We start from the raw sequence: 19,756 nt of genomic DNA on the forward strand, positions 1-19,756 counted from the left end.
CTCTGGAGTTTTCTGGAAAATGCCTTCACTACCTCTGCTTCCTCATGCCAAGCTGCTCCTCTTATATACAAAGGGTATGGCCGGATAAAAATCCGGGTCGTTCCGGTTACGTAGAACCAACTGTCGTGGGAACGAAAAATAATGTTGGTCCCCTTTACGTTAAATCTTCGACTATATCGACGAGAGCCAGGACCAAATACAACTGCAACTAACATGCCCTCTTAAACCCATTCCCCTGTTGTTGTTGTTGTAGCAGCATAAACATTTCCCATACATGTACGGGGAATGCTGCTGAATTGACAGTCCTTGGCCGGGCAGTTCCGGTTTCGTAGAACCGACCGTCGTGGGAACGACATTCCCCTAACACCCCTCTCCGTCTGGACCCAATCCATCGAAACGTCATGTCTCGTGGGACTACCGTTACTATCCGCACTGGCATGGCTTAATGAACTAGTACAACAACAAAACAAACCGTATTTTCAAATATCAACTGAAGCCAACTCAATTAACACCACTTTTCGCCTTGGCACGATCTTGTCGAAGCGCTAAATTTCTTAGCCCGACCGTTAGATAGCTTCGTTAACCAAACTTAATAGGACACAAATCTAGGCGGGGCTTAACAAAGCCATTAAAACAGAAACAATAATAAGAAGCGAAAATAAATAAAAACCATTTGCTTTATTATTGAATTCAATATTGATTATATTTGTTATTGAGTTCTTTTATGTATTTTTATTTTCCGTTTAATACATTTCACTTTTTTGATTTGTTTAAACTAATGTTTAAATGTTATGCAATAGTTTACAACTAAATTACGAGTAAATATATTTCAAATATTCCATACATATATTTTTAAGTAATATTAATAATATTTGTATTTATATATATGTATATATTGAATGCATGTATGTATAGTTTACGCGAATTTTCATGTTTCAATTATCGATATTTCACTTATTAAACATTTAACTGATAAATAGAAGTAAATATATGTATTTAGGTATAGAATTATGAATGTTAAATATGTATTTTTCAGCTTTTTCCATGAAAAGTGTATAGCAAAAGGCGAGCAATAAAATCAAACATATACGTGTGGTACAAATAACAAACAAAAAAGCCTATAAGATACGTTAAGAGAAACCTAAAAAAGCCTATGATACGATAAGATAAAAAAAGATAAATAAAAATCTAAAAGAATGTTAACACCAACTTCAATTGTACGGGATTTTTGCAAGGGGGAGGGAAAATTTGGCGTCACGGCTAATATGGCGCAGGTGGGGAATTAAAGTGACAGCAATTAATTTGTGATTTTTCCAATTGATTTGTGCTAAACTAACAAATCTGCACTATTCATCAAGCCGGCAATCTGGTTTATGCGCGTTTTAGCTGTTTACAGTACACTTTGAGCATGGATCTTTGAAACGTTGCACAAAATCCTTGTATTCGCTTAGCCTAACCTATTAAATTTTTTGTATGTATGCTATACGACTATGTATGTTTGTATATTTTTTGTATAACTATGCATATGTTCCTTTACCGAATAACAACTCTCCCTCCTCCCCACTTATTAATAATTTCACTTTGCTTTGAGTTATGCTTAACAAATTGAACATTGAAAAAATCTGTATTCTTCTAAAGAATTTTGTTGCTGGTTGGTGGAAGTAAGAGCAGATAGATATTATCCACACATACAATTATATATATAATTGTATAGGGATGTAAACTAAGCAAATTGGAGTTTCTCTACTCTATGCTAGTAGTACATATTCTGGTAACTGCTTTTAGAATAAGCAAGTGGGCTTAGAATTATGCTGACTTCTTTATTCAGCTATTAAGATTATATAGGTATATTTTTTTATTTAAGCATTACTGGCAGACATTACAAAGCCTAGAATCGCGTGCTTGCAACAGTTGCAAGATTTTTCGTTTTGCTCTTGTATATGTAAGTATAAGTATATGTGTGTCAGACTACCACTACTTGTAAGCATGTACATGCACGTACCTGAAGAGAGTTGCACAAGAATATATGTATTAACAAAACGGCTACATGACATAAAACTTAGTAAAAAGAAATTAATTAACTAATCATAAAATAGTAAACATAACTACCTAGATGCGTTTTAAACAAAAGTAAAGCACTTCGCCATAATAACAACATATTCACATCTTCATTATTTTCAACAAAAAAAAACATGAATTGTATAATTTAATTATTAAAAAGTTTGATTATCTATGAAATTTTCGTTTTCTTTTATTACTCTGTTCCTCTCTTCTATTTCTAACTTTGGGTGTGTTCGACGAGCTGTAACAATTGCGGCCGTGTCACTTTTTATGAGATGCTAGCATTACGCGTTGCGTCAGTAAAATGTTGACAATTTGATGGTCATCACCAACTGGTCAAGTGCAATATGAAAGTTTGCACTGCGGAATTGAAACTAATGAGGAAAATTTAGTTTTATTTAATAAATACTACCTCGAAGTACGATATTGTTTATTTATTATTATTTTAGCGCAAAATTTATTCCGAATAAAACGAAGTTTTTGACGCATATTTCGATATTTTTAAGCAACACGTTCGACGCGAAATAACTTCTGCAATCTTCCGACGGCTATTGAGTCGAGTATCAGGAACAGACAACAGAAAAAGTAACAAGGTCGCAATATTGCTGTAATTATTGAGAGCGACGAACACATCCTTTACTCTCCATATTAATTTGCTTCAAAATGTTGCTGTCACATTTTAATTGATTTTAATTTATTTTTTATATACTTCTTACATTTCCTGTTTTTTTTCTGCATAAAAAATGTTTTCATCACAATATTAATAAAAATGTTAATTTATATGTATTTGCAATGCACATGGAAGTGCTACGAATTTACAACGGTGATAAGCACAATTACTGCCTAATTCTCTAGTAGGCTGCACTTGAGTTTCCTTCTCTTTATTCAAACTTTCATTCAAAAGTTTTGCCCATATACATACGCAGTTTACGAGCGCCTACAATTTTCGAAAACCTATAACATCACAATATCTTACCTCGTAATATCTATGCAGTATATATATTTATGTCGGGCGATTATACTTGTGCGTTACTCGCTGTTTTAATTCTATAACTTTGTAGCGCAAATTATGCTTGCAAGCTTTCTTTTTTGCTCAATTAATATTTTATTTATTCTTTTTCCGTTAAATTAATTTCATATTAAATACAGTAATTAAGAATATGTTTTAAATGTGTGTGAGTGTGTGTAGATGTGAATGTGTATTTTTTTACTATACATATAACGGTTTTTGCCTTTAAAATATTTCCTTTGCTTGCTGAATAATAATTCTACATAGTTTTCCAGTTTCTTCCAGTTTCATTTATATTAAACTAAAGTTTAACGATATCACCCTGCCATTCGAACTGATTTTCACAATTTTCATTTTCGATACATTCCTGTACTTACGATAAATGGAATGACATACTACCCTCATTTGCGGCGACTTTGAGTTTCTGTCGCATCACTTCTCGACTTGAATAATCGGGTAATTTTAAATAGTTCACACATGTCATCACCGATGGCAAATAATCGTTTGGATTTTGATTACCGTCTAGTGTTTTACGCACAATTGTTAGCGGTGGTGTTAGAGATTTAAAGCCGCCCGTTGGTAGGCGCGGCGAGCCGGTGACAAATTGCAAAAACAGTCGTTGCTCGTCGCGGTTATACGATGAGAGTATATCGTATAGATATTGTATAGCTTGTGAATCTTGTGTAAACCCGTGATCAGTGCGGCAACAATCTTGTAGCATTTTGATATCCCAACGTTGATAGTTGCTAGCACCAGAACCGCAAAAGACATTCTCCAACTCTTCAGGATAGAACATGCGCAGACGTTGTGTGGAAAACACTGAGTCGAAACCTATTACGAAAAGCGTAGGAAATACACAAATGATTAGATGAATGTTAAAACTTATGTTATTGCCATATTTTTTAAGCCGCGAATTTACCTTCGCGCAATGCCTCAAATTGTTTCTGCACGCCTTCGACGAGGAACCAATATGTCACTAATGAGATATACTGGTGTAGATTATGTATTGTAACTGGTGTATCACGACCACCCCGACACAGTTCAATGTTTGCATAGCCGGGTAAAACAAAGTCTAGGCCCAAATCGGCTATAGGACAGCCATCCAAGTCCAATGATTCAATCTGAGAGTAGCGAAAAAATTAGAGCATACAAATTTATAATTACCTATTTTAACATGTAATTGTGTTTTCTTACCTTTTCAGTCTTTTCCATTGCATCGAGATTGGTATCGGTTAGTATGACTTCGCGTTCATGTACTACGTCCTGCAGCCGTACTAACGTGCTTTGTACTTCGGGCGCAACACGTGATAAATCAGCTAGACCTACTGAGTGCTCCTCATTCAATAGCCAACGATAGAACGGTATTGAGAACGGTAAATCCAGCTGAAAGCGAAATAAAATATTTTGAGTTAGTTAAATACAATAAAAAAAAATTATTGTATTAAGAGCGAGTAAAATCGAAGTTCGTTTGAAGGAGATACGGTCGAAAAATATTAAAAATGTTTGGGTACGATTTTTTTATTATATAGATATATATAATTATATATGTAAGCGCTACACCCTTTTTGGGTGTTTGGCCGAGCTCCTCTCCTCCCCTATTTGTGGCGTGTGTCTTGATGTTGTTCCACAAATGAAGTGCATTTTTTTAATACGATTTGTTTTTGTAGAGAAAGGTTCATATCAACAAAAAAAAAATTAGATAAGTGCCATTTAGGTTGACATATTTCTAAGTTATTCATCGCGTTTGCTTATAGGATGCCGCCCAAGGTTTTCAGTTCAATTATTGCAAACACCCATTATATGCACAAATTTACAAAGTTTCTCTTGGTTTAAAAATTGTTATTCTAATGAGAGTTGTCGCGGTCACGTAAACCGGTGGATTAGAATAAAATAAAATAAATTTTACCTCATGATCTTTTGTGCCCTCTAACAGTACCCATACAAACCTCATTAAACTTAAGATAGATAAGAGAGCTAGGTTGGGCTGAGCATATGTTTTGCTTCTGGCTGCAATTGAGCGATATGATTCAACCTTATCTACGGTATGGCGCCACATTCAAGGAGAAGGAGAATCTGCAATGGCCTGTGAGAATGCCTGTGAGCAGTTATTGTCGACAAATGACCAGGTTGTTGTTGTAGCAGCATAAACATTCCCCATACTTACATACGGGGAATGGTGCTGGAGTGGTAGTCCTTGGCCGGATATAAATGCAGGTCGTTTCAGTAACGTAGAACCGACTGTCGTGGAAACGTCAAGTAATATTAGGCAAATTAAAATCGCCAAATACGCAAACGTTGCAGCCAGAATGAATACGCACAAGGGTTGTTACATTATCAATGATTTACCATGTACTAGGATGCAAAGCTGATCCAGAATTGAGTTCTCGTTGTCTAAGTGCACCAACGATGATCGATACTGACAACAAATAGCTGTTAAAACGGGGTGGAGGCCTTGACAGTCCGGTTTTTTGGCAATCTCGGTCTTTCCGGTATACATTAAAAAAAATTGGAGTCAAAGTATACATTTTCATTGAATTCAGCGTTTAACTAAGTTTCAATAAGAACATATACATATGTCATAGTCCAAGTGAGCACTCAGATTAAGTAGAGTCTTAGACTTAGTTCTGATTCCGGAAACATTTTGGAAATAAATCCTTAGAGGCTTAGAAAGAATTTCTTTGGGAACGGAATCTATTATAGTTTTACTGGTACAGAAGCTTCTTTCCGAAAAAAACTCGAACGGACGAACAATCACATCAGTAGGCCATAATGTTGAATTCAGAAGAATATCATAATTTGATGCCGGGATGTTTAGCTTAAAATTAATCCGCTTCAATGTTGAAACATTGACATATTTTTTAACAAGCATATGGCAAGAAATCAAGCTTGAATCGATTGACTTATGCTTTGAACTGTAAGATACGATACTATTAGTAGTGACAGAATTTGCAAATCACGCGACATGCGACCTTCAATTCACTATTCATATTACTACTCACTATGCCTTTTGATTTCCTACTGGAATGGTCGTCAATTTTATCATTACCCTTTTTGGCAATAGGAGCAAAGTTCGCACTAGAAGAGCGCAAAGTGACCGTATTAGCAGTAGCAGCATTAACAGCGTCAGCACCGAGTACATCTGCATAAGTAGAGATGGCTAGCCGCAGCCTACCTAGCCGATACATCCGCTACTTCGTTCCCAGTTATACTCCTGTGTCCTGAAACCCATATGAGCCGGATGCGATTGTGCGTTCCTAACAAGCTCTCGATACATTCAAGGACTAGTGAGGACTTAACCGTGAGTGTCTCAGAATGCCAATCCGCTTATTCCCGAGGCTTCTCTCTAAGTTCAACTCTTCACATCCACTTAGAAGATGCTTGGAAAACTACCCATCGGCACAAAATGCTTTATTTGGGAACCATGTATTCCATTATGGTCGATCTTTAGCACTTCGCCGATGTCAATTTTGACCATTTCTTTGATTTTGTCGACATTTTCGACGACGGGTCTGCCTAGGCGAGATGCATCTTTAAAATCAAAAAAATGCCTGAACGGAATAGTCATTTCCACGACAGTCGGTTACGTTACCGAAACGACCCGGATTTATATCCGGCCAAGGACTGTGACTCCAGCAGCATTCCCCGTATGTAAGTATGGGGAATGTTTATGCTGCTACAACAACAACAACGGAATCGCCGAAACCCAAACGATATATCGATCACTACAGCCATCTATCTACCGAGAAAATAATGGATTTCTGTTTCCCCAAACTAATATATTAGTTTTAATAATTAATTTAGTTTAATCTGCTTTAACTTCCACCAATGTTTCTAACGTTATCTAATTTGCGTAAAGTTTCTTATATTCATACTTGGGCAATTTACTTACCATTCGACTGTCCATTACAGCTTTACCCATAAATTTGCCGAGGAATTTGAATTTCGCCTTGGATTTTGATACATGTGGCAGCTTCGATGATTTGCCCAACGGCATTGGGAAAAGTCCATGTGGCGAATTTACATAGGACACCGATGTGCTTGTCGTTATTGTGGCAGCAGATGAGACACTATCACCGATTTCAGGCGGTGAGCTATCGCCAGCGTCGGAGGGCCCTAGATGTTGCTGTTGTGACTGTTGCGTTTGATGTTCCAATTCATCCCCGCCAATTTGTTGCTCAATTATCATATTCAAAGCATTCTCGTTTGATGTTGAGGTGCCAACAACATGATCCATTGACTGTTGGTATTGTTGTTGTTGTTGTTGCTGCAAATGTTGGTGGTGACTGCGAGTAGACACACCCATGCCACTGCCACTGCTGCTACCGCCGATGCTGACAGCGCTATTATTAGCATGTTGACCATCCCCACTACGATGAGCTCTAGTACTTGACCGCGTAACGGTGGTAGTACTTGCAGTCGTTGTGCTATTCGCATGCACAATTGTATTTGTTGCCACTGTCACAGCAACAGCGTCATCTTGCCGCGCTGTCGTAACTTCATTAACCTCATCGATGTGGACGCTGCTGCTTGATTTCACTACATCAGCTATGGTTGAGGAATTTTGCTTATAACTATCACTGCCATTCCAAAGTCCCAGATCACAACGCTGCAACTCAGCTGACACCAAAGCATAAAACTCCAATGTTGGACCAAGTCCAGTACCAACCTATATACAGTAATTATTAGTAAATGAATTAAAACACCTTGGCGCAATTCTATTTGGTACAACTTACCTCGTTCTCATATTGAATTTCCAGTAGTGCTTTCGAATGGCCGACATCTTGAATAATATGCTCCGCCTGTTTTAGTATATCCTCACGTGATATAGCACGTTTCCGTCTATCCAAACGTGGTGCCACACGCTCCGACGATTCAGCCGCATTTAAATCGGGCGTCGTATCCAAAAGCCGTTGCAAAGCACGATCGCGGTCAAAACTTGTCGCATAGAAGAGCAGATGACGTGTTTCGAAGGGGAAGAGGAACGCGCATGCCATACCAATTTGTGGCAACCACGGTGGCAAATTGCCAGTCATTATAACAAGTGGATCTTGCAGTTGACGATTGGCTTTAGCTGTGATTTTGGGATGCACAAACTCCGATTGCGGTATGATATGCTGTCGGTGTACGCATCCGTATAGCTGTTCCCAATGACGATTTAGCGCATTTATGATACGTAGCATACAGAGCGCATCTAAAGAAGCGTCTTGCACTGTTACCACATCGAGCGGTAGTGTGCTAGTAAGGAATGCTTTCAGCACCGATACTGTACTGGGCGCTATGCCTTCATGCCACAATTCGGTCTTCTTGCGCAACAACTTGGACGATAATTTACTGCTTTTCTTTGCAGAAGAGGGCGTGGCCGACGATGAAGTGCCACATATAGGTGCATGCAGTCCCGAGCCAGAAGCGCCAGCGGCAGTTGAAGATGACGCCCCTGATACACCGCCATGTTTGCCAATACTTAGGCTAGTTGTAGAACTGGTTGTCGCACTGACACTGCTGCTGTTCGCCTCATCCTCTACAGGTCGGTAGTAAATTGTGTGTTGTTGTACCCAAACACTGGCATTGCCCAAAGGCGTTTCGGTATCGGTGTCAGTTTCCGACTGATCATTGACCAAAGGCGAGAACTGTTTAACTGCCTGGTAAACAGTCATGTTGTAGGGCAAGGCGTGATCACCGATCATGAACTGTAATTTGTGCTTAAAGCCACTTTGTGACATCACAACAGCGGCCACGTTATCATCCATATCCTCCTCTGAGTCATCATCTGAGTCTCCGCGTATACCACCGTAGCCACGTACAACCAAATAGCGCTCGATCGCTTGTACCATGGCAAGAGGATCGATCTTGACGGTGCCACCTTTCCATTGTCTGAGATTAGTGCAGTCGGGGTGACGTTGCAAGTTGCACTTTAAAAAATAAAAAAGCAAAAACATCAAGAATAGTGAATTAAAAAATGTTTTTGAACGGATACGATACTACTTTAAAGGAATTAAATATTTTGGATATAACGCAACAATTAACAACATAAAATTACAATTTCTTCATTCATTACTCTGAACTCACCTTTAGTTGGTGTGTATTAAAGAATTTAAGCGCACTCGTGTTAGAACGTCCGCCTGGCCCAGAGGGAAAGTCGTGCACCTTTACAGGGAATTGTTCCAATTGAGTGACGCAACCATTTAACTTCGCAACGAATGCGTTGAATGCTACAGCATCTATGTTTGGCATTTGCCCAACCTTCTTTAATGGTTCTAATGGTAAACCCGCAAACACATGCATAAACGCTCGCAGGCGTCCATCTCGGTCCACGATGCCATCTTCACATGTCATGAAATTCAGCATTGCCTTAATCAAACCTGAATGATTCACCTCAAATGGTGATATATCACTTTCCAGTAAAATAGTTTTCAGTTCAAGCAACGCATCTAAGCAATCTTGGAAGCTTCCACTTAGCTTAAAGATAATGGTGGATAAACGGTGCAGCACATTGGTGCCTCCGCTAATGGTGCCAGCTGAACTACTGCCACTGGCACCCCCTTCAGCCTTAGCGCTTTCTTGTTCGGCATAACGTTTCACAAATGAAATGGCTTGTTCCCGCACCCATTGACGTGCCTTCTCACGATTGCCTGCAGCAATAAGATTCGCATTGGATATACTTTTGCTGATACTATTTGCTGCACTGTTCGCACTGTGGCTTGCAGCGTGCGCCGCGCTCACGGCGCTGCCGCTGGTGTTGCTCCCACTGCCGGCATGATTTGAGCTGCCCGCATCTTTGGTAAATGAACTGTGGTGAGATCCTTGACGTCCCCAACGTGCGGGATTCAGCGATGCGAGGAATGAAGTTTTCGTCGAACTACTTCCATTACTACTAGTTCCCGCGCTATTGGCAGTTCCGCCGCTACTGAAGCGTGATTTGCCGCTGCTTGCGCTGGGTGTACTGCGACCAGTGCTACTGCCAAGACCTAGAAAGTATACAAATATAGCATAAATATTCGCGGTAATGAATTTAAATACAATCAAAGGTATTCACTTGTAGCACGACTGAGCAGATCATGCATCGAAGACGTGGAGGAACCGCTTTCATCCTGACGTGATTTCGAGCGACTGCTCGATTGTGATTTTCGTTTCGGTGGGACCTTTCGTTTCAACATATCGGACATTTTGTGCTGCAACGCTGACGCGGACGAAGATGAAGGTGTGGATGAGCCTGTGCTTGTGACAGCCACACCACTATTACCACTGCTACCGTGATAGTGCGGATCGCAAACGCTTGGCGTTGGCGCGAACACCACTTGTGACAAATGCTGCTGAGGTGGCGGATGTGCCATCACAGTTGGTGAATTGACACTAATGGCTGCATTAGACGATGACGGCAGTAATTCAACATGGTGTGTTGACGGTGGTGGTGCATGAGGTTGGAAGTGCGGTGGCGGATGATGAAAGTGACCATGCACGTATTGCCGTGGATCGCCGGGGGGTAATGGTGGCGCCGCTGCGCTAGTAGAGTAAACAAAAAAATTGGGTGCCTGTGCAAGATGCGTGTGCGTGGGTGGTCCTGCAGCAGGCGGTGCAGAACTGCTGTAGTGATATTGCAATTCGGCGGTTGTGCCTGCAGCACCAATCACTGTGACCGGTGGAGTGATTCCAGCGCTGGAGTTAATAGTAAGGGCAAGTGAACCAGCAGATTGCTGACGTGGCTGCACACTTCCAGCAGGCAATTGTGGCATTAGCAGTGGACCAGTGCTTGGCGGCATAGCCAAGGTCACTTTTTGGCCATTGCCACTACCCTGCGCATTGGCAGTTAAAGCATTCATTGCGTGTGAAAAGCTCTTAACTGTGTATTGGTGATGATTGCCTTGACTTGCACCTGGCTTTGATGTATTGGGCGTAGAGTTGACTGCAGTTGAACAGCCTGCTAACGGCGCATTGTCCATGAAGAATGGATTCACTTGCAAGCCTGATGCGGATGGCGGTGCACTCTGCGAACCACTAGCTCCTGGTAGAGCTTTCGGTGAGGGATTGGCACATATAGGATTGCTGGGATCAGTGAGCTGTGTTATTTGATAAATTACACCCTCGCGTCGGAAATGTGTGCCAAACACGTCTGGCAGTTTTTGCATTAAAATCTCGGCCATTTGCAATGCACCGACTACAATGCGTAAATCGTTGCTGCCCATCATGCCAGCAATGTGACTGGAGACCAACTGATTTTTAAGCACATCTCTCAGCAATTCGGGTGTGGCATAGTACACCATCCTTAAAAGTGCACGCAAGCATTTATAGCGAACATTTGGTCCAGCAGATGAGCTATAAACTTCGTACAGTACATTGAAGAGGTTCTTGATGAACTCTGCTGCCAAACCGCGTTCCTCTTTAAGACAAGCAATACGTGCATCCACCGAGGCTCGACGGCGCTGCTGAGCGCTATTTGTTGCTGGCGTATTGGGCGTAGTACTAGGTGTACTAGATTGCGCTGATGTACTTGCCGATGTATTCGCTACTGTACTAGTTAGAGCTGTAATTGCTGTGGCCACCGCAGATGCCGACAAATCCTGGCCAGTTGATGCTGCAGATGCAGTCGGTGGTGGTGGCGGAGGCACGTAATTTGGATTTATCTTACGCTGCACTGGGCGCGTAGTGCCAGTGTCCTCGTTTATCTGCTGCATTGAATGAAAATCGACTGTGTATGTGCGACCCAGTGTACTCAAACTGAACTCATCATCGGAATTTAGGTGTGCTGCTTCAATCATTCGCGAATCAATGGTCGAATAGTTGTGCCAAGTGCCGCGATCGTCACGCCACTGCCATTGTACTTGGTCCTGAGTGTTGAGTGTTGGACGATCCAACAGTGCGTCCACAGTGAAAATACCATCTGTCGGTAGCCGTGGCATTAATTCACCTATCAGGCAAGTAATCTCGTACAGCTCAGATGGTGAGCGTGTGATAAGCTCTACATGCGATGTGGTCGATGTGTTGGGCTCTGCATTGCCGGTAAGCAAGTAAAGCAGTGTAGATGCAATATCGTTCTTCAGCAACGAAATGGCCAGGTCAGGGCAGTTGCCGCACATCAGACTCAGCATGCGTACGACGGATGTAAACGTGCCACTGTTGAGTATGGTCGGCGTAACAACCAACAATTGCTGGCAATTTTTTAGCAACTCTTTGCTAGCAATCTCTTGCAGACGCTTCGGATCATGCTGGAAACTTTCTACCAAACGGCAAAATGCCGAGCAAACACTCTCCACGCACTTCTTGTCCTGCTGTGACAGCAAACGAGCCAATAGTGACAGACTCTCCGCAGCGAAATGAAACTCCTCTGGGTGCAGGTTTAAGCAACAGTTCGCCGTTATTGCAAGAGCCGCACGCTGTGCATTGATCGAGAAGAAATCGAGAAAAGTCAGACATGCTGAAACACCATTGGCTTGCAGAATTGCTTTATTGTGGCGACGCGATAAAATTTCAAGCGCTGTCAAACTCTGCTCCGCAACATCCATACATTGAATAGCTTCCAGTTTTTCGAGGAATACCGGGACCGCTTCTACCACAGTGCCCGACGAGCGCGGCAGAGCTTCCAACATGTAGGCGAGAGCACGACATGCATTGTTCATAATATCGAAATTATTTTCCATACGCAGCAGCGTTATAAGCGCCGGTACCACTTGTTTAATTGGAAAACCAGCTAGCGTGTCTTCATTGCCCATTACCAACATTTGGCACATCTCGATGGCAGCCTGTAGTTGTTGGCTCTCATCGTGTGATTGCAATCCTTGCAGCAGTTGTTGTGCCTTCGACGAGCTGCTATTGCCAATGGTGCGATGCAGAATGTGCGTCATGCGTGGCCCCAAAGCGCCGAAAAGATGCGGCGGTAGACCACGCGCCTCCAATAACGCCTGCAGACGCCCCACTTCGCTGTCATCGCTCTCCGAATCGGCGTGCGAAGTGGCGGCGGTAGTGGCGCCCGTTCCGGTGTTTGTGGCCGTCGCGATAGAGGAAGCGGTGCCCACACCGGCACCCGCACCAACTGCCGCGCTTGCGTTATTTGCTAGATTTGTGTTGGCGGCGCCCAAGGCGGTAGAGACGCTGAGGTTTGCTGCAATACAAACAAATGAGAAAATTAATTCGATAAGTACATATGGACGAGTGCGCACATATGCATGTAAAGTACAAATGAATTTTAAATAAAATAGAAATAAATTAAAGAGTAAGTCTACAGTGCTGTCACCGCTTAGCAGAGCATGTATTGCGGTTCAGTCGAAGGAAACGGTTAGCGAGGATGAAAAAGAGGTGTTGTCATATAAAATAAAGAAATCAAACTCAGTATTTGTATTTTTGTGGGCAACCAAAGTTATTGTAGAATAATTACAAAGAATAAAAACTCAAAAATATGCATATGTGCATGCGTGCATACATACGAACATATATACATTATCGAAAAGAAAAGGGAAGTAAAACTTGTTGATAATGTGGATGATGAGAGGAGTTGGTTACAAGTATTCGGTTAGCACACGACTTATCGTCATCTGTTGTTGTTGTTTTTTCCTTTCTTTTTTAATTTACCTGTGGTCGATTGTCCACCAGTATTCGGCGGTCCGATCGGCGGTTGTTGTGCCATTAAATTATAACTTAACGCATCCGCAGAAGCTGTTGTGTACATACATATGTATATGCGTGCGTGGTGGTGTGGTGGTAGTGGGTGGAAGAGCAGAATACGCCATGAAAGTAGAGAATATTTCTAGGTTCTTATTAAAATCATTTAATATACTTATAAATTACTACACAAAGCTTAAAATAACTTCAAAAGCACCCATTTCCACACTCTGACCACGCCCATTCCCATTTCCTCTACCGTACTACGCCATACCTACGCTTGCCAGCCTTAAAACAAATATTACCACACTAACTCCCTATACATATCTACATATTACAGTGTTTACAAGCCATCGTAAATCGTACATACCTGTACATAATTGTATGCATTTGTTTTTTCTGCCAAATGCACTGCTAATGCGCCTAAAAATATCTAACGGTTTTTTCCTACATGTTGGCGGGGCACTGAGCACCACGTTTTGAGTGATGGGTTATATGTTGATAAATCTAACACATACAACCCAGCAATTTAACAATTTTTTCAAAAGGATTTGTGTTTTATGTATCCACCTTGCAGTCTCATTGCAAATAAGCTAAGGTTTTGAGATTAAAATTTAAAGTGGCTTCCACCATATTTACGTGTTTATGCAAATATCAGGTGAAGTAAAAAGTTCCGACCATTTTCTATAAGCCACATTTCCCGACGTCGTACTATACGGTGATTAAAGGTGGCATTACACTTCAAAAAAGTTCTTTACAGTTTTGTATTTCCTAAAGACAGTTGTGTGTCACACATTCTGATAAGTCAATCATCTCAAATGTCGATAAAATCATGCAAATCGTGAAGTGTGACCGGCATCTGAACATTTGTGCCAGAAGCTGAGAATTGGTTACAAAACCATTTGGAACCATTTACACAAAGCTAGTCCGCAAAACATTATATATATATTATTTTTTACACCCTTTTTTGGGTGTTTGGCCGAGCTCCTCCTCCTATTTGTGGTGTGCCTCTTGATGTTGTTCCAGTTTTAAGCCGACTCCGAACGGCAGATATTTTTTATGAAGAGCTTTTTACATGGCAGAAATACACAAATACACTCGAACGTTTGCCATTGCCTTCAGCGGTGCGACCGCTATTAGAAAAAACTTTTTCTTCATTTTGTGATTATTAGGTAATTAGCTGATAATCACAGTTATTAAGATTATTAAGCGCAAAATAACCAACAATGAAAAATAGATCAAGAATAGCAGCCAAAAAAAATTATGGCTTAAACAAAGTCATGGCTGTGCTTTTTATGAGATTGGATGGGAATCATCCATACAAATTACCAGATTGAAGCGGGCGATTCGATCAGCAGCATTTCTTCAAATATGTATGGGGAATGTTTATGCTGCTACAAGAACAATATCATCATCAGAACAACCAGATTTAGAAATTGGGAAAGATGTTGTGTTTCACAAAGGCAAAGGGTATCTTCAATAATAACAGCAAATAAGAAAAGTTTGCAATAAGTGTTATTTTAATGCTCAATATGTAAATATTTGTACGGTTTCTATCGAAAAATTTACTTCGACTGGAACTGGAAGCTGTTGGTCTGCTGTCGATTGGACTTTAAAGACGCACTTAATATGAAAAAGATATTGTTTATTTAAGAGAAATTATTGGGCAAAATGAAAATGAATGGCAAAGACTTTTATAAGAAATATCGTATTTTTCATTACCTTTCTGCATTACCAGTTCAGTTATTAAGATGAGAATTGCTACACTTTTTTTTATGAACCTAACTCCAGCAGCTCTTAGAATTTGGATGGAGGAGAGGTTCCACCATATAACGCAGTACTGACGACAACGGAATAAATAACTCCTGTTCAAGCAATTGCAACATTTTCTTGATGGTACCAAATTGGCTTCAACCGGCTCTATCCCTTATACCATATTTCCTATCTCTTGATTCGCGGAATTATGAAATTGTCGTCAAATATGGCAAATGTTATTGAACAGACGATAATCTTAAGTATGTTAATGTTGTAGTCGAAAATATGGTCAGAAACTTTTCCCTTGAACTAACATAATTGGCATATAAGCCTATTCGGTCAAACAAGTGGTCGTACAAACGAAGGCGCCTACAGCTTTATACCAGTACCGAAACGCAGATGCTTATTAGAAGCTCTTTTTACAGAAATACACGGACGCTTGCCTTTGCCAGCCGAAAAATGTTGGGCTCAAGCAACATTCAACATCAAATGTTCGTGTAAAGCACAAACAAACTTGTGCCTATGGTAAAGTACAAACCCAGTTCGATCCCCCAACAGACGGTTCTACGTTACCAGAACGACCTGGATTTAAATCCGGCCAAAGACTTCAGGAGTATTTCTCCAAAAGATATGGAAAATGCTTTAAGCTATTACAACAAATAGCAATATAAACACAGTAAGGAATAATAATAATGGTTTCCGTCACATTAGTGAACAATGAAAGTCCATTCATTTTTTGTGCCCAATTTGTTCAATTAGTTTAACAATTTTGATCACAATTGTCATTTTGACACCGGAACATTTTACTTTGGAAGTAAAAAAAAAAGTTAAATACGATGTACGCCAAGAGACTACATAAAACGTTTTAAAACACTTTTCTTTTTTCTCCTGTATTTGTATATAATTGTTATAGAGGAGCCCCCACCTGTAAAAAAAATATTAGGGCAATTCACAACTGAGTGCAAATAAACTGGCATCATGGAATTTACGAATTGATAGCAAATAATATATATATTTTGTTGTTGTATTGTCATTGTAACTTGTAGTAAATATTATGCTACCTGGTTGTTTTCTCTTAATTGTGTACTGTCATACTGTATTCTAAAGGGTCGAACATTTTTGGACCTCAGATGATTGGTATAACTTCACCGTGTAAAAAATGGCGGGGTATACTACAAATATTGATGCTGACTCTACCAAATATTCCAAATTCTTACTCATTTTATATTTGAATACTTTATACACCAACACCTTTAAATTCCCTTTTATCATTATTTACAGTTATAAATAATGCAACATAAATTACAATAAATAAGAGAGCAGAAATGTACTGTGGTTTAAAAGGAACGGCCTATGACATATCTAAACTCTGAACAGGCACTGGTGGCAAGGCAAAGTGACAACAAAACAAACAAAAATAAACGAAAACCAAAAACATCAACCCCGCATTCGCTGCACACACTTACCGCTCGCTTTATTATGCGTATTCATATTTATGTGGCTACTATTCGTTGCGACAGTGGCGACGCTAGCGGTGGCGGTGTTGGCAGCAGCGGTGGTAGTATTGGTATTAGCGTTGACGATGGCGGCAGCGCTTGCAGACGACGCACCAACGAGATGGCTCGACGGCATCGCATTCAAATGCGCATTGGCAGCAGTGGCGCGATAATTATAGAGGAAACCAGGCTGTACAATAGTGGTGCGATGATGGACTTGTTGTTGTTGTTGCTGATGTTGATACATCAGCGTAGGGGTGGTTTGTGTTTGTTGTGATGTAGCGATGGCAACAACAACAGCGCCACCAGGCGCGGCTACCGAATGATGCAGCATATGATGATGCTGTTGTTGTTGCAGTTGCGGTGGCGGTAGCGTTTGATGATGATGGTGGTGATGAGTAGCATGCGCGGGGGCGTGTGGATGTTGCGGGTGGTGGATATGATATTGATGGTGGGGTCCGATAGCAGCGGCGGCTGTTAACGGGGTACTACCGCCGATACCTCCGCCGCTGTTATTCCCACCGCTCGTTGATGCTAATAGCGTTGGTGCTGATACGACTGCAGCGTTTTGTACGCCCTGACCGCAGCTACCGCCACCACTGCCACTGGTGCTTCCACTCCCGCTGCCACTGCCGTTTTGCGCTGCTGAGCTGACGCAAGAACCCGTTTTGCTTCGTGAACTTCGCCTTAGCGAATGTAAAGAATGTTGTGACGGTATCGCGCCCGAGGCTAAAGTTACTGTCGATGAGCTGGAGCCTCCCACTCCTGCAGCGACTGCTGGACGCCCGTGCCCGTAACTGTGTTGCTGCGGTATTTGTGGGTTCAAATGTGGTGTGAAAGATGGTGTGACAGCAGATGAACGATCAACAACCAAGCTGGCGCCTATCCCAATGTCAATTGTCGCCGGGTGTATTTGGTGAGGATGTATAGATCCTGTTGCTGTAAGCGGTGGCGTTGGATGTGGAATGCGATGTAAAGGCTGCGCTTGAATATGTGCCAAGGGCAACGGTAACGCTGAAACAGGCGGTGGCTGCTGCTGCTGCTGATGTAAATGAGGATTTGAATGATGATAGCGACCACCGAGTTGTGTATGCAGCGAGTGTTGCGCTATTTGTTGATGCTGCTGCTGCTGCTGTAATTGTTGCGGTAGTGGTGGCGGCGGCGGCGGCACTTGATGCTGCTGTTGTTGCTGATATATAAGCGGTGCAGCAGCTATGGGGACTGTGCCAGCAACGTTTCCTGTTGGTTGATAGTGATTGAGATTTAAATTTAATATGGCAGAAGTTGAGGCGGCAACTAAACCAGTTGTGGCTGTTGTTGCTGCTAGTGTGCTATTGCTGGGGTATGTCGCATGATAGAAATGCACGGGTTGTTGCTGTTGTTGCTTTTGCGCTTGCGCGTGTTGTTGTTGTTGTGGATGCGCTTGCAATTGTTGCAGGCGCGATTGTTGTTGATGATGATGTTGGTGTAAATTATGGTTTTGCGACTGCAACTGCGACTGATAGTGCGCCTGCGAATTGTAATAATGATGAGCACCGGCAGCTGGCTGCACGTGCAAATAATGAGATTGCTGCGGCAACTGATGAGGCAGCACAACCTGTGGTGTCACTTGCTGTTGACCGGCCGGCTGGTTGAAGTGTCCAATTAGCGGGTATGGTAAGTGTGTATGGTGTGACAATGGTTGCTGAAGCTGTGACTGTGGTTGTGGTTGTGGCTGTGGCCTTTGTCCAACTGTTGTAGCTACTGCTACACCCGATATGGACGCGCCACCTCTGTCACTACCCGCTATTGTGGCTGTGCCAGTTAAACCGCCAGCAACAAAATCTATGCTGCCACCACTGCTGCGCGTCTGTCGTGCCCCCAGATTTGGGGCTCTGTTGTAACCCGTCGCCGTAGCTGTGGTTGTGACTGCGGACTCAGTAATACCAATCTTCTTATTGTTATTCCGCTCTCTGTCGACGCTCCTACCGCTGCTGCTATTGCTGTTACTACTACTGTGGTTATTCTTACTGTTACTATTCTGGATTTGGAATTGGACTTGCCTTTGCCGTTGGCGTTGCCGCTGACGTCGTTTTTTCTTATTGTTGCTATTTTTCTGCTTATTGCTTTTATTATTACTCCTCTTCACAAGGCCTAGAAAACCAAGAGCTTTTGTCTGGTTACCTTTAAAACGCGTCGAAAGGAATGTAAACAGAAGAAAAGTCTTGTTGTAGTTGTTGTTGAAGCAACTGATACTATTTTGTTTTGGATTTCGATTTATTCGATTATAAATAAATTTAAGTTTATTTCCTGAATTAAAGGTGGTAGAGCGTGTTTGGCGTATTGTATTTGTTGTAAGTGATGCTGCTAATGAATTAAAAGAAGAATGGATGTGTTGTTTGTTGATGACTGTGATGGCTTGTGGGGCGTGGGCCGTTGGGTGTTGCTTGATAACTGATTATCGGTGGCAATGAGTTCAATCGGTGGTTGATTTAAATTGCTGCTGCTTTGTGACGACGACGATGATGTTGTTGTTGCTGACGCACGTTCCGCGTCGCAACCAAGCTGGTATGTAAATTGAAATGTACTCTCTCCTTCGCATATTTCGCACGGGAGGCTTTCTCTTTCGCTCTCTCACCTGCGTTTCAAGCTGCACTATATGTATGTATGTATGTAAGTATGTTTGTGGTCTTATTGCGTTCTTCTCGTAAATAATTAATTAGTTCTTTGCCATTTAATTCATTACGTCTTTTTTTTTGGTTCGCATTAGCCTTTCGCGTTATTATTATTGATGCTGTTGAATTGCTTGTGATCTTGAAATGGTTAGTTATTGCACGGATTACACACGCGAGAATGTCTGTAACAG

The 19,756-nt window shown here is 41.6% G+C and overlaps 1 protein-coding gene across 2 annotated transcripts in view; it reads right to left on the reverse strand.

Annotated features, from left to right (window-relative positions):
* Nucleotides 1–1,146: 1,146 nt before the first annotated feature.
* The window catches only part of LOC128871793 (E3 ubiquitin-protein ligase TRIP12), a 48,261-nt gene continuing 29,651 nt past the window's right edge, over nucleotides 1,147–19,756 (reverse strand). For both annotated transcript variants that reach the window (XM_054113866.1, XM_054113865.1), the window contains exons 4-12: nucleotides 16,882–19,074; nucleotides 13,631–13,714; nucleotides 10,104–13,163; nucleotides 9,137–10,035; nucleotides 7,804–8,979; nucleotides 6,960–7,736; nucleotides 4,265–4,453; nucleotides 3,990–4,191; nucleotides 1,147–3,901 (exon numbers count right to left, since the gene is read on the reverse strand). In XM_054113866.1, coding sequence (XP_053969841.1) covers nucleotides 3,444–3,901; nucleotides 3,990–4,191; nucleotides 4,265–4,453; nucleotides 6,960–7,736; nucleotides 7,804–8,979; nucleotides 9,137–10,035; nucleotides 10,104–13,163; nucleotides 13,631–13,714; nucleotides 16,882–19,074 — 9,038 coding nt within the window. In that variant the 3' untranslated portion in view covers nucleotides 1,147–3,443. The remainder of the gene's footprint in view (nucleotides 3,902–3,989; nucleotides 4,192–4,264; nucleotides 4,454–6,959; nucleotides 7,737–7,803; nucleotides 8,980–9,136; nucleotides 10,036–10,103; nucleotides 13,164–13,630; nucleotides 13,715–16,881; nucleotides 19,075–19,756) is intronic.

The sequence above is a fragment of the Anastrepha ludens genome, chromosome 2 (assembly GCF_028408465.1).
Source record: "Anastrepha ludens isolate Willacy chromosome 2, idAnaLude1.1, whole genome shotgun sequence".
NCBI classification, from domain to species: domain Eukaryota; kingdom Metazoa; phylum Arthropoda; class Insecta; order Diptera; family Tephritidae; genus Anastrepha; species Anastrepha ludens.